The sequence below is a fragment of the Rattus norvegicus genome, chromosome X (genome assembly GCF_036323735.1).
Source record: "Rattus norvegicus strain BN/NHsdMcwi chromosome X, GRCr8, whole genome shotgun sequence".
NCBI classification, from domain to species: domain Eukaryota; kingdom Metazoa; phylum Chordata; class Mammalia; order Rodentia; family Muridae; genus Rattus; species Rattus norvegicus.
This window is the reverse complement of record NC_086039.1, coordinates 7,012,496-7,034,138: the sequence shown is the minus strand read 5'-3', so window position 1 is coordinate 7,034,138 and position 21,643 is coordinate 7,012,496. Positions and strand designations below refer to the sequence as shown.

The following is a 21,643-nucleotide window of genomic DNA, read 5'->3' as shown; positions in this document are numbered from 1 at the left end:
CTTCCAGAAGGACCTGGATTTGGTTTTCAGCACCTACCTCATGGGGTTTACATTAGCCTGTAACTCTAGGTCCAGGGATCTGATGCCTTTGGCTTCTGTAAGTAACTCATACCCCCATACAGAAACACATGATTAAAAATAAAATTATCTTAAAAAGTCTTATCCTTTACTAAAATCTAAAAATTTTATCTGCCCTCATTGTTGGACTTCCACTAGCCCTTGTCCTCATTTTTTTTTAAAGATTTATTTTTATTTTGTGTATATGAATGTTTGCCTACATGTATCTGTATGTGTACCATATGCATGTCTAGTGCTTCTGAAGTCTGAAGAGAGCCTTGGATTCCTTGGAACTGGAGTTAGAGATTGTAGTGTGCTACCTACTAGTGTGGGTCCTAGAAACTGAAGCTATCCTATGTAAATGCTCTAAATTCCTCTGCCATCTCTACAGCCTTCTCTTTGTCTTTTAAATAAGTCTTTTAACACCTTTTAATGCTATTGTTTCCTCATTTGTAAAACAGGATAATAGTCACCCCATGGATTTGAGTTTCGCCTGTAAAATGCACTGTTCATCAGTTAGTAAGTATTGTAATACTAGTTCTGATAAGGGGCTTGGTAAATTACAATAGATGTTAGCATGATAGTTGGTATGGGTAGTTGTGTATGTCTCAGGTATGATTTTGTAGAGAGAAAAGAGTCAGGGAAGAGTATTATATAAGGAAGGAATGGGTATTAAGAAAATTGTTACCTATAGATAGTATTGCTTCTGATGATTGTAGATTCTAGGTATATTTTTTTCTTTCCTCTTTTATATCTTCCCTGGCCAAACTTTGCTGCTTATTAGCTTTAAGACTACATATGAATAGAGTGTCAAAGCTGGTTAAGTGATTTACTTTTAGAAAATAAGTAGAGTTTAATATTTTCTCTGTAGTAACATTTCTGTTGTTTGTATCTGGTATGTTTTCTCTTGCGATTGGGTGGTCCAGTGGTATTAGCAAAACTTAACAAACCCTGGGTATTTTTGTGAGAGTATGTTAAGGTAAGAACATGCTGTAGTCCCAAACTACTTAACACCTTACATTATCTTGTGTTAATTAAAAATTATGTTACATTTATTTGTGCATGTGCCCATGAATGTGCCACACCACATGTGAAAAGCAGAGAACAACTTGCCAGAATCTATTATGTGGGTTCCAGGGATTGAACTCAGCCTTGAGACTTGATGGCAACTGCCTTTACCCACTGAGCCATCTGGCTGGCCCTTGCATTAATTTTTCTTAGCAGTAAATCTAGTTAGTGTCTATTTGCTCTACTATGTTTTGTATTATCAAAAACATCTATAGCTGCCAAGAATTCCCACAATCTAGACATCTGTTTTAGTCAATTTTAACACCTTGTAATCTTTTCTTAGACATTGAGGCTAACTCACTTTTTTCCATTAAATGGTTGGCTTAGAGTGAAAATTCTTTTGAGTGGTAGTGATAAGATTTGTATATAAAAAAGTGTTTGTTTACCATTACCTGTCTTACATTGCTGATCATAGATTTTGTTCCTATTTATACTTAAATAAGGAAAGGACAGAAAATGTAGTTTTGGAAAATGATAGACTGTGTCTTAAAGTGATATATATATGCTTTTTGTTTTCTATACTAGGCATTGACATTTCAGTTCTGAGACCTAACCTAATTTATTGCTTTTATCCATCACTCTGCTATTGTACAGGATTAGCTTCTTTGATTTGTATGTTCATTGCTTCGAATGATAAGAAATGTCTATTTTCACCAAAACATGTTTTAATGCTAATCAGTTTAATTTGTGTTGTCCCCATACCCCTCCAAAACTATATATTTACAGTTCACTGTGAACTGGGTAGCCTAGATAAGACATGGCCAATTCAGGATAAATTCACATTGTAATGTTTTGATTTTCCAAATGCTATCAACAGTGTTAGAAATAAGATCGGCATCACAAAGAAAGGTAACTACCATTTCAACTGTAGAGTCTAGACAAGGGAAACTTTACTCTTTCTTGATTAAGAGTGTGTTCTGGGGAGGAGCAACATACTAGACAGGAAATGCTCTTGGTTCTTATTCTAAAGGAGGTTGTGGTTGTTTCTTTCCCCCATTTGCTGGGGTTCATACTTATTTCTTATTTATTTGGCTAATCTAAAAGAAATTGACAGTTAGGAAATGGAGGAAGAAGGGAAAAGTCACTGTTCCAAGGAGAAAAGAGTCACTGCTCCAAGAATTCAGCTTTGGGCTGTTGTGTAAACAAGGTTTTAACTGAGTGAAGAAGATCAAAACTTTTACAAGTCTTTGAAGGTGGAGGAGACAAAATTACCTGAAGTCCTTGTCTTAAACACAAGTTTATATTATTAATTGCTATTTCCTACAAAAGTGATACGCATTTACTAGAACCTGTTCATTGGATTTGATCATCTCCAGGCCAAGCTGTAAGGCCTTTTCTTCTGATACTAGGCCACAGCAGTGAACCACAGGTCCTAGTCAGCCACCATCCCATGCTCTAAGGTGTATTGTGCTGCCAAGCTAGGATTATGGCAGGTTAGGTGTAATAAGTGCTTCTCCTCTTTTTCTAGAGTCATCTGGAACTCTTGTGCTGAAGTGATCTACCCATCTCAGCTTTCAAAAGTAGCTAAGACATATACTACTACATTTGGTTCCAGTGCATTTTTTTTTGAATTAAAGAATTTCAAGTTTAACATGGATACATTTGGAGGAGAAAATGTATTAGAGCAGTATTTGTAGTCTTGTGTGGTGAAGAATATTTGCCTCTTTATTACTATACCCTGAAAAATGTATATGACAAGGTGCTCTTCTGTTGAACATGGGCATCAAGCAGTAACTGAAGGGAAAAAAAAAATAAAAGATGAACTACTGATGTCTAGTTATTTACCAGTTTTTGTTTTTAAAGTTAATGTGTATGGGTGTTTTGCTTGCATGTATGCCATCCACCACATTGTGTGCCTGGTTCCCAGTGCCTATGAAGGCCAAAAGAAGTAGTTGAGCCTGCCTAGAGTTACAGCTGGTTGTGAGCTGCCATATGGGTTCTGGGAATCAAACCTGGGTCCTCTCTGAAAAAACTAGTCTTTTTAGCCCAGGTTTATCAATCTCTACTTTCTTTTTAAGTTAAAAAGATTATCTTTGAGCTGCTTTTAATGTTAAAGTAAATGAAAGAATGACAAAGATATTATTTACTTTTTGTAAGCTGGGCAGATTGCTGTGTAGCAGGCCAAGAAAAGTAGAGAAAGAGTTGTACTTCTTAATAGGCATTTTCTTTTTCTCTCTTTAATTCTTCTGGATCCCTAGGGTGTAGAATGATGTCTTTCATACTCAGGGTAGATCTTCTTTGCAAAGCCCTCACGGACAGATCCAGATGTGCCACATGGATCTCCTGGGGTAGAGATTCTAAATCCTGTCATGTTGACAATGAAGATTAACCATCACAAAAAATAAAGGAAAATGAAATTTTTTTCCTCATAATGTATTTCTATCCCCTTTGACTTAGGTGTATTTTACCTAAATTTCATCTGGAGCCAATCGTGCTTCTATTTTAAAAATTTTGTACCCTCTGCTGGATTGCTATTTTTGTGAGGATAATGCCTGTCGTGTTTCATCTCAAATACATACTTAACATAGTGCCAGCTAGAGTCTCCTACATAACAGGAACCCAATATGTAGTTGTTATATTATTGGTAATTTGAATTGGAAAAGTCAACAGTCCTACACATATCTTGGTCATTTTCATGGTACTTAAATTGTGTGATTGTCTCTGTCTTCCATCATACATGTTGCGATAAATAAAGTGGTGCCACCTGAGTGTACCTGGACGGTTGCTCTCTCACTAGTTCCTGCTCTAAAGGGCTATAGGAACTAGTGCCAATTTATCTCAGTGGCTCCACGCGGGCCCCCAAAGTATTCCCTAACCCTAACCCAGGAGGTCCATGAGCCGTTCCAGTTTGGCACCTTGCCATGCTGCTTTCACTCACAGTTCCCTTGGCGGGTTGTTACCACGCCAGGCTCACACATTCCAATTCCGTGGCAGACTTGGTGAGTCCCACCACCACACCTTCTCTTGAACTCAATTAAGTTGCCACATGAAAGAACATACCACATAATAACCTCTGATCCAGTTGATAAGATATAATTTGCCCATCTAGACAGCACAAAATCCTGTACACACCCATTCCTTTAAAACATTCATAAAAACCTATATCTATGCACAGAGAAGAATCTTAATATCTGCCGCCTTGTTCTCCCCATTCCTTCTCTCTCCAGCTCCTTCTCCTAAAACTTTTCTCCTGCTCATCTTTCCTTCTCGTCCAATGACAGGCCTTGCTCTATCCTGTACCTGCCTTCCTGCATAAAGACATCAACATACATATACCTCGAGGTATTTTTCCTTTTTATCCAAATGTCTTTTGTCTGTGTAATAAAAGTACAACCTGGATTAAATCTGTTTTTAATAATAATAACAAGATTATTATTTTTCTGAAGTGAACTGTGTCTATTATTAGGTATGTTCTGGCCAGAAAGCTTTATGGTGATGTGGGGTCAGTTTTACCCATCTCATGCCTGATTGTGTGAGATAGGTAGAGTGCATAGTATTTTATTTTGTGCATGAGGAAACTCACCATTAGGATTTTATTGCCATAATTAAGGTCCCACAGTTATCAGATAATGAAGCTGGGACTTGTAACCAGACTTACGGTAACAGTTTGTACACAAAGCTGGGTTCTGTCACCTATTCTCATCTCATCAGTAAGCCAACCAAAAGAGCCAAATTAATAGTGAAAAACAGAAAAAAAATTTATTTAATGTGACTACATTGGGAAGAGGGACACAAGACCAAGTGGGACACTTCTCTCCTATGGGTCCATCCATCTTCTAGGGCAGCGGTTCTCAGTCTTCCTCATGTTGCGGCCCTTTAATACAGTTCCTCATGTTGTGGTAAATCTCCCCTCCCCCCAAAAAATTATTTTCACTGCTACTTCATAACTGTAGTTTGCTACTGTTAAAAATTTAATGTAAATATTTGGTATACATATCTGTTATGTGGCACCCCCCCACCCCCCGCAAAGGGGTCTCAATCAATAGGTTGATAACCACTGTGGGTCTTGGTACTAGGGACAGTTTAAATAGAAGGCATGAAATATACACAAGTAATAAATATGACCACCACCTTCTCAGTTCTGGTACCTCATCCAAGTTGTACGTTTTTCCCCAAGTTTCTACTCTGGCTGCCTTTAATGGGAAAATTATAAATTCCTGAGGTCCACCCCCCCAATAATCGGATAACCAAAGAGGCAGGCTGGTTATAGGACTCTTTAGTACAGGCTTGTTTGTAGAGGAATTTTAATGTAGCAACATGGTTGGGGCAAGGGATCACATCCAAAGACATTCTAGGTCTACATGATCCATCTGGAATGTAGACACACCCTGGATTACAATATGGTCTGGCTGGAATATAGACATGCCTTTAGTATATACCTTTCTTCCATAACAATGAAGGTTTGTGGAAGGAAGCAGCCATGTTTGAAAGTAGTGTCTAATTGAAGGGCAGATTTATCAGAGAAAGATTTGACAGATTAAGTCAGAAATAGGATTCACCCTACTCACAGAACCATTTAACACATGAAATATAGGCTACTTAAGATAAGAGCAGTGAGAGGAAATAGATGGGTGTAAGGCAGTTGAGGTGGGACAGTTTTACAGAGACATGTGGAGACAGAATGAGCCAGAAGATTAGAACATATTGCCAAAGTTAGTATGAGGCCAAGCAGAGCAATTAAAGCAGAAGCTGAGAGAAGCCGGATTGAGTCAGTAAGCTAGAATCTTTCAGGCCTCTGCCTAGGGATACTTAGAGAAGAAAATGCTCTGGGCTCAGCCCTAGCCATGAGTACAGCTCTCATCCCATCCTTTCAGTTTAGGAAATAAAAGGTGACATTTGCATTTATGCTTATTAGTACTTAGTTTGCTTTTTCAAATTGGAGTTTTAAAATCTTTATTTGGTGCTAGCAAGATAGCTTAGTGGGTAAAAGTATCTCACCTTTAATTTCTGATTTCCATCATCTACCTGGTAGGAGAGAACTGACTTCTACAAGTTGTCCTCCGACTCCTCCCCAACACGAACATGCACATATACAAAATCAATTTTTTAAAAAAAGGTTATTAGTGTTAATCCTACAGATGTGAGGAGGAAGACCACCTACCCAAATCATGCCAAACAAAGTAAACTTTTTCTTCTCCTATACAGGCTGTCTTTTCCCTAAAGCTGTGATTCAAGAGATTAACCTTGGATATGGAGAAGATAAAGGTTTTTATAGTTCAATAGTAGGGTTTTCAGATGGGGGATTTTGCAGGCAAGTAGAATAGAAGCATTTGTTCACAACTTTTTTAAACAGTTAAGGCATGGCTGTAAGGTAATCATAAAAACCTTCTGAAATAAAGGCACAGTTTCTATTTCCTAGAACAAGCAGTACAGAATCATTTGTAGTTAAAGTTATATATAGGTGGGCATAATTTTTGAGCAACAGATTTAATCATAAACAGGAATTGCTTTCACCCTAAGATGGAGGCAGGCTGGTTTAGCAAAAGGAACACCTTTTTTTTTTTTTTTTTCTTTTTTTACTTTTTAAAGTAAGCTTTTAATGAATCATTAGTTTCATCAAAGTTTTCTTTTTTCAGAATTTTGAAAATTAATGCTTAGCACCAAAGCAAAGCATAATTGGATATACCATTAAGTATATGTGATCTGCATGTATTTTTTTTTAATATTGTCCTATACCAGGATAAATGGCTTTATTTTTGTTAAGGTGTCAAATTCGTTCAAGTATTTCTGAGCAAATTTCTTTACTACTAGAAAGCAAGTTTATTCACTACATTTATAAATTTAGTATAAGCCAATCTTAAAAGCCAATACAAAATTTGGAAGTAATATTAATACAATGATGATATTATGTTATACTACACCTTTATTCTTAATATCTTACTTACATTGGTATGAGTTAATGTGTTGTCTCCTGTCTTACCTCTGCTATCATTGAACTCGAGATAAAATATAATGTCTTTAGTTGTGATCTCATACTTTTCTTGATCTTGATGATCTTAGCTTTGTGTACTAGACAATTATTTTGTGGTACATCCTTCTATTTGATATCCTCAGTGATTTTTCTTCTTCCCTTTCTCTCTTCTCCCAGGCTATCTTGAATTTTTTAATTCTCCTGACCTTGGTGTACTAGGGTTACAAGAATGCCTCAACCTTATAAGTTGCCTTTTGATTTTTCCTTTGTTCTCCAGTACCCACCCCCACACCCCCAAAGTGTGTTAGGTGATCAAATGTCTGGATTTCCCAAATATTACTTATCAGATCACTTTTTTATATTGTGAGTTGAAAAATGTTCCACACTGCTTTATGATCTATATAATGTTCTTTGTTAGTTAAACTTGAAAATTATGCTTTGTGCAGCCATGTCTATGAGTTCAAATTCACTCTGTTTCTGAAATCATCACTAACCTACTTGTATACCTACTCATATTAATCATTGAAGAGAGGGCTGCTGAAGTCTTTAATTGTGGTTTTCTTTTCTTCTTTCAGCCTTTTTAAAAAAATGCATTTTAAAGCTTCTTTATCAAGTGGATAAATGTTTAGAATGGTTACAGTTGCTTGATGAATTAGTCCCTTTTTTAAATTATAAAATTACCCCCTTTTTCTCCGGTTATATCTTTCCCTCTCAACTGCCCTTTCAAGCCCCACCCACCCCAGATTGATACTAGGCTTCAAATCCAGAAGTGCATGGTAGGTAGGTACTCTGGCAGCTGTTTTGATCGCATCAAATAAATGGTTCTTAGAGATTAGGTTTTAGAAGGGAAGATTGAGTTTGTTGGTAAGCTACCTTTATTTTAATACAGCTTTTGTTTTCATTTGACTAATAGTATCATGGCTAATCTTTTTTTATTTTTTTACTTTAATCTATTTATGTCTACATTTACTTTTAGGTTGCTAACTTATGTGGGGTTTTATTTTTCTTTTTAATTCAAATTTATAAACCCTGCTTTAAAAATAGACCCTGGAAACATAAAGAACAAAATAAAACCAAACCAAAACAAAGGAAAGCAAAACAAACAAACAAAAAAACCTCAGACAAATTTGATGTATGATCTTTGTACACAAGGTTGGTGGTATTGATCTCAGGGTACTCTTTCTACCTCAGCCTTCCTGTTACTGGGATTACAAGTGTGAGCCACTAGACCCAACCCTAACCTTTTATTTTGAAATAATTGGAAGCCCATAGGAAGTCGCAGAGAAATACATAGTGAGATACTGTGGACCTTAACAGTTACCTTTTAACTTTTGGTTATTACAAGGAAACTACCCTGAGCATTTACATTAAATTTATGTTTGAAACTTTTCTTTTTCTTAGCATAAATATGTAAAAGTGTAATGATTGTGACTTCAATTTACATTTCTCCTATAGTGAAAGAAATGAACATTTTTATGTGCTTACTTGACATTTGTATGTCTTCCATAAGTTGTCCTGTTTATTTTCTTTCTTTATATATTCTATATATGAATCTGCTGCTACTAATAGACCAGCAGCCTATTAGGGTGTGTGTAGACAGAAGTTGAATGGACTGCTGTTGCTGTATACCAAATAATACATCACTGTGATAGTTGTTGATCTAGGCACCTTGAGTGACTAGGAACTTTTTAAATGCTCCTGAGGATGTATTGGCCTTGTGATTTTCTTCCCTTCTCTTTATGCCTGTTTGATTCTGAGGAGAGGCATTTTATTACCTGCTCACAGTATATGATCAGTGTATGCATTGTATAAAAAGAAAAGTCAAGTAAGTGTTGTCTTTCCTAGTGTCTTCGAGTCCCTAGATAGTAATTCTCCTTTATAGCTTCAGCGTTCCTTTGCCCTTGGCTTTAGAATAGTTTCCCTAATATTTATATATGGAGGATAGTAGCAGGGAAAAGTTGTTATATGTTAACGTGTTTTGAGATTAGAACCAAATTTCTGTCTTTTAAGTAAAAGAAATTAGTGAGGGCTAGGGATGTGTAGCTCAATTGACAGGGTCCTTTCGTAGTGTGTACAAGGCTCTAAGTTTGATTTTTTTTTTTTTTAAGATCTCTCATGAACCAGATATAGTACTATATATGTTTTGTAATTCCAACACTTGGGTGGGGGTGGGGTGTCAGGAGTTTTAGGTTATTATCTTTGTTAACTTTTCTGTTGCTGTGATAATATCCTGACAAAAGCAACTTAAGAAAGGAAGGGGTTATTTTTGCTCATTGTTGGAGTCTATTATGGGGGGAAATGAAAACAGCAGGAACTTGAATCAGTTCGTCACTTTGCTTTTAGGCAGGGTGAAGAAAGCAGTAAATGCTTGTGCTTAGGCTTACTTTGGGCAGGTCTTTCCACCCTAGTTAGCCTCATTCCCTTAGGCATGCCCAGAGGCCTATCATAGGTAATTAATAGGTATCAAATTGACATTTGAGAGATTACCAGCACAGTCTCTGGCTACAGAGTCAGTTTGAGGCTAGCCTGAGCTCCTCTTTTTCCTTCCCTAAAGAGCAGTTATTGATAATAGATTTGAACTTACAACTTTACTTGCTTTTTGTTTTTTACTTGCTTCTATTGAGTTTTTGGTTGTCTTTGTGTGTTTTTAAAGTTATTGGATAAATAAGTTTTTCTTGTTACCTTATTTTAGCTGTCCGTGTTCTGAGTATTTCAGAGGTTTTACATCTTTGCTCCAGATGATAAGAAACTTAGTAAAATATACTTCTGTTTAATGCGTCTTGATTTTATTTTTTTTTTTTTTGTAATTGCAGTTCATTTTACTACTATACTATTGGTCTCATAAAGCATTGGTACTATTCTTTTTGTTTAATAGTTAATTAAGAAATTTTGTGTGTTAGTATGTTCATTTGGGTAGTCAAAGAGGCTAGAAAGGGGTATTGGGTCTCCTGGAGCTGGACTTAGAACTGGCTGTGTTGTGATCTGAGAGTGTGGTGTTGGGAACTGGGCTTTGGTCTTTGGCAAGAACATTTATGTTTAACCACTGAGCTTTCTTCCAGGCTCCCCAGCTAACTTTTAAGGAATTTCAGTTAATGTATAAGTATAATATTTACATATTTACTGTACTTTCTTTGTTTTTCTATTGTATAGATCTCAATTTCCATCTTGTATTATCTTCTTTCTGCCTGAAAGACTTTTGTTTCTTGTGAAGTTTTCTTAGTAGGTAATGATTTTTTTCAGCTTTTGTGGTAAAACTTTATTTTTCTTTCTTAAAAGATTTTGGCTTGGTATACAATTATTGAATTGTTTTGCCCTAGTCCCAGGGACACAAAAGACCACTGAGGAGTCAATACTGATGTAAACATATAGGGTCTTTATTATGAGCTGGCAAGCAAGATCTCTCACAGTCTCAGTCCCAGTCCCAGCAAGTTAGAGGGTTTTTGTTGTGGTTACAACAAGTTTGGGGAATTTCCATATGGGTCAGCAAGTTAATATTTTAAAAACTGCATTTCTGGCGTAATCTTCAGGAACCGAATCTTTTGTAGGGGCAAAAGCACCTGACTACTAAGATGGCTAAGTTACCTACTCTCTGCAGGATGTTTTAGGTTATCTCTATGTACCTTGACCCTGCTTTTGTAGCCTGGCTGTTGTTGGGGGTTGGGGGTGTTGTCATAGGATGTTTGCTCAGGTGGACTTTGTGATTTTCTTCCTGGAATTGGAGTTTAGCCCCTGCTCTCACGCAAAATGGAGTTTCTTAAAAATAAGGAGTTGGTTGGACTTTAACAGACTGACTTCTTCCCCCTGCAACACTCTGGAGGTTTTAGCTCAGGTTTAGTGCTTTAACTATTTTTGTAAGTGAAATTTGCTTTTTTTTCCCATCCATAAGTAAGCCGTCTTTGTCTACTTGTTAGGTTTTTCCTCATTGCTAGGTCTGTTTTACCCTAGGGTTATGTTATAACTTGTAGGATTTTTGTTTTTTTCAGAATATATTTTTAATATTTCTTAATTGATATCTGTTGCTCCTTGATCTATAACTTTCATCCGGTTTGAAATCTCTGCTTTTGTGTCTTCAGAATTTTTCCTTACATCTTGCATTCTAATCACACATATATCACATTGTTTGAAGGCTTTTCTTTACTTACTGATGTGCTGTGTGTGTTGTGTATGTGTTGTGCATGCATGTGAGTGTACAAGTATGTCTACCTGCTCCCAGAGTTCAATTTCAGGTGTCTTCCAGTATTCCCATCTGTGAAGTTAGGAGGTCTTTTACTGAACGGGAAGCATGACAGTCCTGTCTGAATCTACTTTCTCTCCTCCTCAATATTAGGGCCCTGTAGTCATGTTTGGCTTTTTAGATGGATATTGATTATGATGGATAAGTCATCACGCTTGTGCTCTTATTCAATCAGCAATCCCTCTACTCCCTTCTTAACCTCCTACCCACTTCTGTTCTTTTTAAAAGATGTTTCTCCTTGCTGGATCTCATTTTGTATTCTTGTGTTTTCAAGTTTACTGAATTTGTTCTTTGATAATGTTCATTCTCCCCTTATTATTACCCACTGTATTTTTTGTCTTGTAATTTTCAGTTGTGTTTCAAAAAATCAGAACAAAACATATGGTCTTTCCTTAACATGTTTATGCTTTGCTCTAGGTTTTCAACCTTATATTTCCTTGATACATAATTTTGATTTTTCTGTTGACTATAGTTGTAGTTTCTTACATGCCTGATCAGTAAGGATAATGTGAATTTTACCTTTGTAGCTTCTGAATATGTATTGTTTTGTACAGTGTCAGACAAAGCAAAGCAGTGTTTAGTCTTACCTCAACACGTAGAGCAGTATTCTTTTGAAAATTTCTTTGGGATGCTGCTTAATAACCCTCCCCCCAACACCCATACATCTACATACTTTTAACATGAAATAGCAACTGTTGTTTCTTACTGTTTAAGCCACATGCATTTTTTCCCCACTATGTTTCAGATGTTCCTAATGCAATTCAGTCCCCCAACTCAGCTCATACCCATTGTTTGTCATTTGGTAATTTAAGGTAAAATGTATGAAGATAACCTATCTAAATGTTCTGATTGTATCAGTCTCATCCCACTATTTACTTTCTATATACTCAGCTCTTGGCCTATCCACATTTCTAGCTCCTTTTTCAGTCAGGTAAGTTAACATTTTGACTGCATTCCTCTACTTTACCATTGGAAGCTTCTAAATGTGTGCGCATTCCTTTACTATCCTTAATTAGCCACTACATTGGCTTTGTATCAGATTAGATTAGTTTGCATTTTCTAAAGTTCTGATTTTGTGGAATCATGTATATATTCATTTGTCATTGTTTCTTTCTCATAATTAATCTTTGAGATTCACCCATATTGTCCTGTGTATCAATGTATACTCACCTTTACTTATGAGAAGTTATTGAGCATATGAATATATTACAATTTGGTACTCATTTATCTTTTAATTTGTGAGTTGTTCTTACGTTTAAAACCTCTATGAGCATACTTTGATAGTCTTTATATGGGAATATATTTCCTTTTTTTGGGCAAATACTTATGAGTAGAATTAATAGATTATATATAGTAAACTGCAAAAAGACTTTCAAAGTGAATGCATGTGAATGCATTTCTACCAGCAATATATGAGTGGTCCAATACTTCCATATTCTTCTGAATGTTTAGAATAGTTACTCTTAATTTTAAGCATTTTAGTATATGCATAGTAGTATGCCATCTTTATGTTGTTTTCAGTTCACATTTGAATAATGATAACAAATGTTTTGTCTTTTCTTTGGTTGGTACTAGTTCACATTATTGGTCTATTTTATTTGCAAAAATATTTTCTTTTTCTAAAATGGGGTCCCAATTTGTAGCCCTCTTTATATAGACCTGGCAGGCATCAAACTCACAGAGATCTGCCTGCTTCTCCCTCTGCCTCCCTCAAAATTGGGTTTTCACATTATTTTGTTTTGAGAGCTCTTTCCATAGTTTGTGTATAAGCACTGTATCAAATACATGTTCTTCAGTTTGTGATGCTTCTCTTCATTCTCTTTTAACAGTAGTGTCTGAAGAATAGAAAAAATGTTCTTATAAAGTTTCATATATCATTTTGTTCTTCCATACAATTATGCTTTAATCTTGTAACAGTATTAGTTTTTGTTTGGATTACCTCTCTCCCCTTTCATGTTAAAAAATTTGTGTGTGCATACACACACATTCACATGTGCCATGCACAACAACACTGTGAAGGTCAGAGGACAACGTATATATAAGAGTCAGTTTTCCCCTTTAAATATATATGTGTGTCCTGGGGATTAAATTTAGGCTGTGAGACTTGGTGGTTGTATCTACACTGCTACCTACAGAGACATCTTGCCAGCTCTATGTTCAAATTTCTGTTTTTATAAGTTTGAAATTTCATTTCTAAGATCAAAGCAGATTAGAAGTACTTTTTCTCAAGTAAAATAGGCAGTGGAATTCTCAACATAAACTCAAGGCTTTGCTGTATGTTTAGGGTTTCTATTGCTGGTTAAAATACTGATCTAAAACAATGTGGGGAGGAAAGAGTCTAAGCAGCTCATAGAAGGAACATCATCTAGGGAAATAAGAGCAACAGGAACTCAAGCCAGGAACCTGGAAGCAAGAACTGGTTCGGAAGTTATGCAGAACTGCTGCTTACTGGATTGCTGCTCATGGCTGGTTCAGCCTGATTTCATATATCATCTAAGATCACCTACTTGCCCAGTGACCTGGACACATCAGTTATAAAGAAAATGTCCCATAGGCCATTGTGGAAAGGGGGTCAGGATTTTCTCAGTTGAGGTTGCCTTTTCCCAAATGATTTTTAGCTTGGGTCAAGTTGACATAAAACTAGCCCAGCACACCATAGGAATTCTGTTTATACTTTTAGTAGAAACTCTGGCTTTTTATTCATTCAATAAATCTTGAGTTATTCTCTGAAAATTCATTCTAATTATTCATTCTAATTCAAGAGGTATGGTGAAGGAATGTGGCTTTTAGCATTTTGTATCTTAAAATTTATTCTTTTTTGAATTATGTAAAGTGGCTTTCAAAAGTATGGAATTGAGTTAGTTATTGTTGTAAAAGAATATTATTGTTGTCCCATAAAGAAACACACAAAATGAAAGTAACCTGGCAAGGCAATTTCATTTTGTAGAAGAATGTGCCATGTTCCAAGCTGAGTTAGCAGGAATAGCAAGCAGGAAATTCAATAGGCTTTTATCCTACTGCTGGGGTCTGCCCTCCCAGCCTTTTGTGTTTACCTAGGTTCCCCCCTCCACCCTAGACTCTTTCTTTTTTCTGGTGTACCCATGCTAATGCTAGAACTCCCATCTGTAGACCAGAGTAGCCTTGAACTCAGAGATTCCACCTGTCTCTGCTGAGATTAAGGGTGTGAACCATCTTTCAAAGAGCCTCCAGAGGAAGGCCCTAAAACAAGGAATTAATTATTGCATCTGTTTTAGTTAAGGTTTTATTGCTGTGAAGAGACATAGCCACAACAATTCTTATGAAGGAATACATTTAATTGGAGCTGGCTTACAGTTTCAGCGACTTATTAGTTTATTATCATGCGGGAAGCATGGCAGCATGCAGGTAGACATGGTGCTGGAGAAGGAATTGATCCAAAGGCAGCTGAAAGAGACTATTTCACACTGCATGTAACCTGAGCATAGGAAACCTCAAAGCCTGCCCCCACAGTGACATGCTTCTTTCATCAAAGTTTGACCTATTCCAACAAGGCTACACCTTCTAATACTGTCACTACTATGGGCCAAGCATTTAAATACATGAGTCTATGGGAGCCATTCCTATTCAAACCATCATAGCAACCAACCCTCTAGCAAGGCTTAAGGGGAACCTGCCTCCTTAAGGGTAATTAATCCTTTTGGGGCAGTCTATTGCCTGCCTAGCTGGAATTCAGTAAGCTTATCCAAAAGACTCTTAAACTCTGGTATTTCCATTTGTATGATAGCCAGGTGTGAGGAGGAAAGAGAGCCCTTGGTTGGTGCTTGTAAAGAGATGTGAGGGAGAAATAAAGACAAGTGCTAGGCAGGGTGCCCTGAGAAGCCAGAACTGAAGAAAGTTTTTTAATTTCTAAATTAAAGTCCATTAGAATCTCCTGATGGAATGACATGAGCATCTATTTATTTTGGCTCCTTGTTTTGCCTTTGGCTGCCAAGGCTGGTCTCTCGAGTGATGAACCTGTGATCTGCTTTTATGCATTTTGGAAACTGTTGGAATGGCTAGAAAATAAACATTAGGTCACTTCCAGATGACTTCTAGATAGGGAGAGAATATAAATTTAGCCATCATTTAAGTTTTAGGTTACAGAGGTGGTGGAGGGGTCTCCGTTGGCTGTGGGTTGGTGTTTTAGTGAGCCAGTATCTAAATTATATCTGGGTATCATTTTTAAAAGAAAAATGGAGATGAGTCAGTCATTAAGAGCACTTGCTGCTCTTCTAGAAGACCCAGGTTTAATTTCCAGCACTCAAATGGTAGCTCACAATTGGCTGGACCTTTAGTCCCAGGGACAGCAGGCATGCAGTCAAAACACCCATACACATAATAATAATAGTAGTAGTAGTAGTAGAGCTGGAATAAGCAAGCTTCCCAAATTCTGCACTATTTTGTTATGTGTCCCCTACTGAAATTATAGTTGTCTCTGCCCAATGCCTACATGTAAAAGGTTTCCTTTGTTTTTTGCTAGTCATGGTAGGTGTATTTAGGTCCTTGTGCCTATATAAGCACTGTAGCTTTGTACTTCAGAATAGCCTTGAACTCATTTATGTAGTCCAAGCTAGCTTTGAACCTCCCATTCTCTTTGCATTACTCTGTCTTGCCACCCTGAGTGTTGGGATTTTAAGTGTGAACCACTATGTCTGACTTCAATACTAAAAGTTATTTTGCCTGTCTTTCTGAGTTCAACTTCTCTCTAGCCCACTTTGCTATAACTTCAAAAAGTACTGATTTATTAATTCACTTATCTCTTTCTATTGCATCCCCCTTCTGTGTGTCCTGTGTATGTGTCTCTGTTTTGCACCCACTTTGTGCTTATTGTTTGCAAGTGTCAGAAGAGGGCAGTAGATACTCTGGAACAGAATTTGCGGATGATCCTGAGCCACCATGTGGGTGCTGTGAACCAAACCCAGGTATTCTTGAAGCAGAGAAAGCACTCTTAAGTAATGAACTATCTCTGCAGCTTCAACAGATTTCTCTGTATGTATATTTTAGAATTTCAAATTAAATTCATCTAACTGAAAGAACATAAGAAAAGCTTTGTTTGAGCATCTTTCTCTACCTTCAGGTATTAATCTATTTGCTGTTGTTGTTGTTGCTGCTAAAACAAAGTATTCAATGTTGAGTACCTAAAAGAAAAGTTTATTGATATTTAAAGGCAGAGTGCCTAGTATGGTGAAGATTTCATGGTAGATAGTCAAAGCCTTGCCATGCTTCTCTTTTCTTTTATTTCATTTTTTTCATAAAGCAGACAGACGGTTACTTATTGAGATCTCCTCCCTGTTTTTCTTTCTGCAGAGAGGATCTCTTTACTCTCTTTCCTTCAATTGGCCTGTTTGCTTATTATATGTGTGGGTTGGGGGTTTGGGGGAACGTGCTTATGCCACACAGCTCTGTGTGGTCAGAGAACAACTTGAGCTAATCATCAGTGAACTTCCACCATGTTAGTCCCAAGGATTGATTTTATGTTGCCAGATTTGGCAGCAAGTGCTGTTACCCTCTTGTCATCTTGCTCTGTTTTTTTTTTTCTTTGTTTCTTTCTTTTTCTTTTTCTTTTTCTTTTCTTTTCTTTTTTTTTTTTTTTTTTTTTGAGGCAGGGTGTCATGTAGCTACTGCTGGCCCCAAACTCTAAGGTAGCTGAGAACTGGAACCAGAGATATGAACTATATAACACATGATGTTATTTTATTTGTGTGTGTGTGTGTGTGTGTGTGTGTGTGTGTGTGTGTGTGTGTGTGTGTGTGTATCATCTGCTTGTGGAATCTAGAGGTTCAGGAACATTAGGGAAAGCATCCTACCAACTAGGCTATATCCCCACCCTCTATCTTTGGCATCATCTTGAATACCTGGCTAATACCAACAAGGCAGTATCTCAGGTGGTTTTTTTTTTTTTTTTTCCACTTAAATTTTGGTGTTTGTTTTGGTTTTGACACAGCTTCACCCTGTAGTCCCAACCATTCTGGAATTTATAACATTCCTTGTCCTATCTCCCAAGTATTGAGATTATAGGTTTGAGCCACCATGCCCTGTCCCTCTACTTAGCTCTTAAGAGAATTCTCAGAAACTATCAGGCTACATTGAATGAAACTCTATTGTAGGGACATCATTACCACCTGTTTGCCTTTTCCTCCACTCTCAGCTAGAGTCTAGTAGAATTACTGAAGTTTCTGCTGTGTAGGTGATTCCAGCCAAGGAAGTAACACAAAAATAAAAGTAGAGTCCATCTTTTCTTTCTGTTTTATTAGGCAGAAGTTTATCAGGCTACACTTTTGAGAGTTTTGCAGCTATGTATTTATGTAAACATGGGTCTAATGAAATTGAGTTCAAATTGTAAAAGAAGAGAGACTATCTGGGATACCGACAATTGGAAGCAATTTACAAAACAGTGTTTATATAAATGTGTAAGGTGGGAAAGATATGTCCTCACATTTGCAAAATAGCTTGAATATGACATTTAAAACATGTGTTGCTTCTGTATAAAACAATTAACTGGCATGCCGAAGTCAGGAGGGGGAAACACTCTTTGCTGTAAGAGATTCTTTTGTTTATTTCATTGGGATAAGGTCTTACTATGTAGCCTAAGCTGGCCATGAAATTGTAGCAGTTCACTTCAGCTTCTTGAGTATTGATATTATAGAATCAGGCCAGCTGTGACTCCAAGCATTTTTTGATGGCCTGTAGTAAGTATTAAAACTGTATTGAAAGTTTTTTGAGAAAGTGTGATTCTTTAAAATGATGATTATTCCGTACATTTTCACATTACAGTTTTCTCATACAATTCTTAAAAGATTTATACATAGATTCATAGAAGCCTAAGGAATCTTTAAAAATTTAGTGTATCTTACCCAAAGTAAGAGTCTCAATCAAGTAGTTTAGTGTTTTTTTCCCCCCCCTACTTCCCACCCAACTTTGAGACCCACCCACCCCTACCCCCTTTTCCCCTTTGAGTCCAGTTTGTGTTGCCAGCTAGTTTTGGGATTGAGGCCTGCTCTGGTGTGTGGGCCAGTCTGCAGTGAGTCACATCATTAAAACAAAACAAAACAAAACACCCGACTTTCCTTCTTTCAGCAGTCATGAAATGCTAATAGTGCCTTCACTAGTGGTGGGATTTCATAACTTCTGTCTTCTAGTCTGAGATTTTGTTTGGCTGGAGTTTGTACAGGTCTTGTATCTGGTGTCACATCACTATGAGTGCGTATACATACCTGCTCCATTATGTCTGGAAAACACTGTTTCCATGAAGTTTTTCATCACTGCTGGCTCTTACAATTTTTCTGTCCTCCGTTCTGCAAAAATCTCTGAACCTTGTGGTGAGATAACCACAGTCTGATTTGGGACTGAACATTCTATAGACTTTTATTCTGCACATTGGGGTCACCCGTGTTGCCTGTCAAGGAGAAGTTTCTTTGTTGAGGGTTTAGAGATATACTGGTCTCCGGATATAGCAAACAGTCATTAGAAATTGTTCTAATACTACGTCTATTTAGCAAAATAATAGTATTGGGTCTCCCCTGGGGCATTTGACCTATCTAGCCACAGGTTCGTGGCCCCTTAAGTGCAAAGTGTGGGTTCCATTTATATTGTTCCTTGTACTTGTATGTTATCCAGCCGCTTCACTTAATCCTTTAAATTAAATAATGTTGTTTATATGATGCTTATATGCTTCTAAAGTATTTACTTTCATGTTAGGTACTGAACATAAAAGATTTATATATAATGCTTATGTATGTATTTTTTCTATAATAGGAGTGGAACATAAGGCCTTGTATATGTTAGCCAAGTACTCTACCAATCACTAAGCTGTAACTCCCAGCCTAGTATGCCATATTAAAAGTAATTAGACTGACTGACTCAGAAGTCAAGAGCACTTGTTCTTGTACCACTCTCTCTCACTCTCTATCTCTCTCTCACACCCTCTCACTCTCCCTCCTTCCCTCTCCCTCTCCTTCCCTCCCTCTCCCTCTCTCTCCCTCTCTGTCACACACACACACACACACACACACACACACACACACACACGCGCGCGCGCGCCCTCGCGTGTACGCAGGCATAAAAACCACAATGAGAAAAACTAAAAATACAAAACGATTTCAGTAAAAGCTTTATTTACAATACTATTATTAGCTTTAAAAACATTTAATATGAAATTAGGATTTCCACATTGTAGTCAGTAATCAATTTCTCTTAACCTGCACTAAATTGTATTTTATACTCAAACAGTCCATCATATAGAGGTATATAAGGAGACTCTGGAAATTTGCACCTTTAAATTATAGTAATTCCCAAGACTTCACTATAGAATTCAGATCCTTTTAATTATAGAGATGTAGATTGGTTAGTAGTTCTCAGTGCTTGTGATTTGGTACATACACATTTAGCTGGCAAAGGGTATAATAAGAACTAAAGACTTTTTTTTTTTTTTTTTTTTTTTTTTTTTTGGTAGCTCTTAAGCTTTAAATATAGTAGGATCAACCTGGAATTACCTTGTTTTGGATCGGTTCTTCAGACATGTTGATAGGTAAATTTGGTTGGGATAGTAAATTTTAGCATACATTTTTAAACTGTTTGATTCTCTACACTTCAAGGCTCTGTGTCATAAGGAAAAATTAAGGCCTTCTAAGTAGTCATTACAGGAAATTTGTATGAAAATAGTGAAATGATATTTTTTAATGGTATGGAAACTGTTTGAGTTTCTTTCTTTGTATGTGCTAAACCTGAGAGATACTTAGAGATTTGAGATTCTACTAGGATGCCTTACAACAGCAACAATATGGACTATTTAAGGAAAATTTAACATTATCAAAAAGACTGTAATGGTTAGAGCTTTGTTGTTATTTAAAAAGGGAAGAAACAAGTGCATCTATTCTATGCCAAATTCTGTGTGTAAACTGCTATAGAAATTTTTTTCTTCCTTCCTTTTCCCTGTCTTCCTGTCTGTCTTTGTGTGTGTACATGCTTGTGTATGAGAGAACTTATGTGCAACTGCAGAGGTCATAGGACGGTCTGACTTTCTTATATGGATTCTGGAGATCTTAACTCAGGTTGTCAGGCTCATGCTATAAGCACTTACTGATTTATCTCAGGGTCCAGTTTTGACATCTTTATCATTTTGTCAGGTCTCTTAAAATTGAGGTAAGAAAAGTTCCCCAAGATCTGTAGTGTTAAACAACTGGAGTATGTTATCAAACTCAGATCTATCATTTGTTTTCTGTAGAGTTCAAATGAATTAACAGTCTTTTTGTTTTCCGAGAAAGGAAATGTGAGAGTAAAGGTATATAAATATTTTGGAAGTGTAAGATAGAATTAATGTGTTTGACTTACTTCATAATAAGGAAAAGCCAATTAAAAGGTGTTTTAAATCTGGTAAAGATTTTGGCTAAAGCAAAACATTGAATATAAAATGGTAGCTGTTCTTACTACAGAGATTGTATGAATTCTCACATAATTGTATTAAGTTCTCCATGTTTGTAGGAAAAATGGATAATACTTGATTTGAAAATAGGTTTGTTTGTATGAGCAGAGATTACGATAATAGTTTAGATTTGTAATTTATGGATAGAATTGTCATTTGTTAAAGTGCTCCTTTATTTCATTTGTCAACTATTGTTACAGTTTTGTAATGGGAAAGACATTTATGCCCTAATTAGTGGAATCGCTGATAAATACTTAAAGAAGCTATTTCTTTTAAAGAATGGTATTATATTGAGATACAAGAAAAAATACATTGATTTCTTGGAGTATAGATATATACATTATCTTATGGAAGAATGTATTTTTAGGATTGTTATCTATGTCTTAAACATTTGTGTTTTTCCCCCCTTAGGCTGTTCGCTGCTACGAATCTCTGATCTTAAAAGCTGAAGGAAAAGTGGAGTCTGATTTCTTTTGTCAATTAGGTCACTTCAACCTCTTATTGGAAGAGTATCCAAAAGGTAATCTGTTTTCTTGTTAACTCATATATATCTCCCTATATTCTATATACATGGATTTTTGTGGGACTAAACAAAGCCACAATACATACATGCATACATACATGCATACAATTATTATTACTGGAAAGGCAGGTAATACAGGGAGAGAAACATATGAGCTTGAACCTTAAATAAACCTAGTTTTATGTTTTTAAATGTTTTTCACCAAGAAGACTAAGTTATATCTCTGAATGTAGGAGTTACTCCTCTGAGATTTGCCTTTTTCAAGGATCTAAGGTGCCAAATTAGACCATTTACTCATACAGGAATTTAAAAAGGTGCTTGTCCTTCCCCAGTATAAAAAGAAAACTCCACAGTAAAGGAAAATTGTTCTTACAAGTGATAACATTTAAACTTGAGGTTACACTAAATATC

At 36.4% G+C, this 21,643-nt stretch overlaps 1 protein-coding gene and 1 long non-coding RNA gene across 20 annotated transcripts in view; both read left to right on the top strand.

Annotated features, from left to right (window-relative positions):
* Nucleotides 1-21,643, top strand: part of Kdm6a (lysine demethylase 6A) — a 139,654-nt gene that overhangs the window by 25,889 nt on the left and 92,122 nt on the right. For all 19 annotated transcript variants that reach the window (XM_039100359.2, XM_039100365.1, XM_063279721.1 and 16 more), the window contains exon 3: nucleotides 21,121-21,229. In XM_039100359.2, coding sequence (XP_038956287.1) covers nucleotides 21,121-21,229 — 109 coding nt within the window. The remainder of the gene's footprint in view (nucleotides 1-21,120; nucleotides 21,230-21,643) is intronic.
* LOC134484118 (uncharacterized) lies at nucleotides 517-21,120 on the top strand. Its single transcript, XR_010061497.1, has 2 exons — nucleotides 517-576; nucleotides 4,347-21,120. It is a non-coding gene; the product is annotated as an uncharacterized LOC134484118 (long non-coding RNA).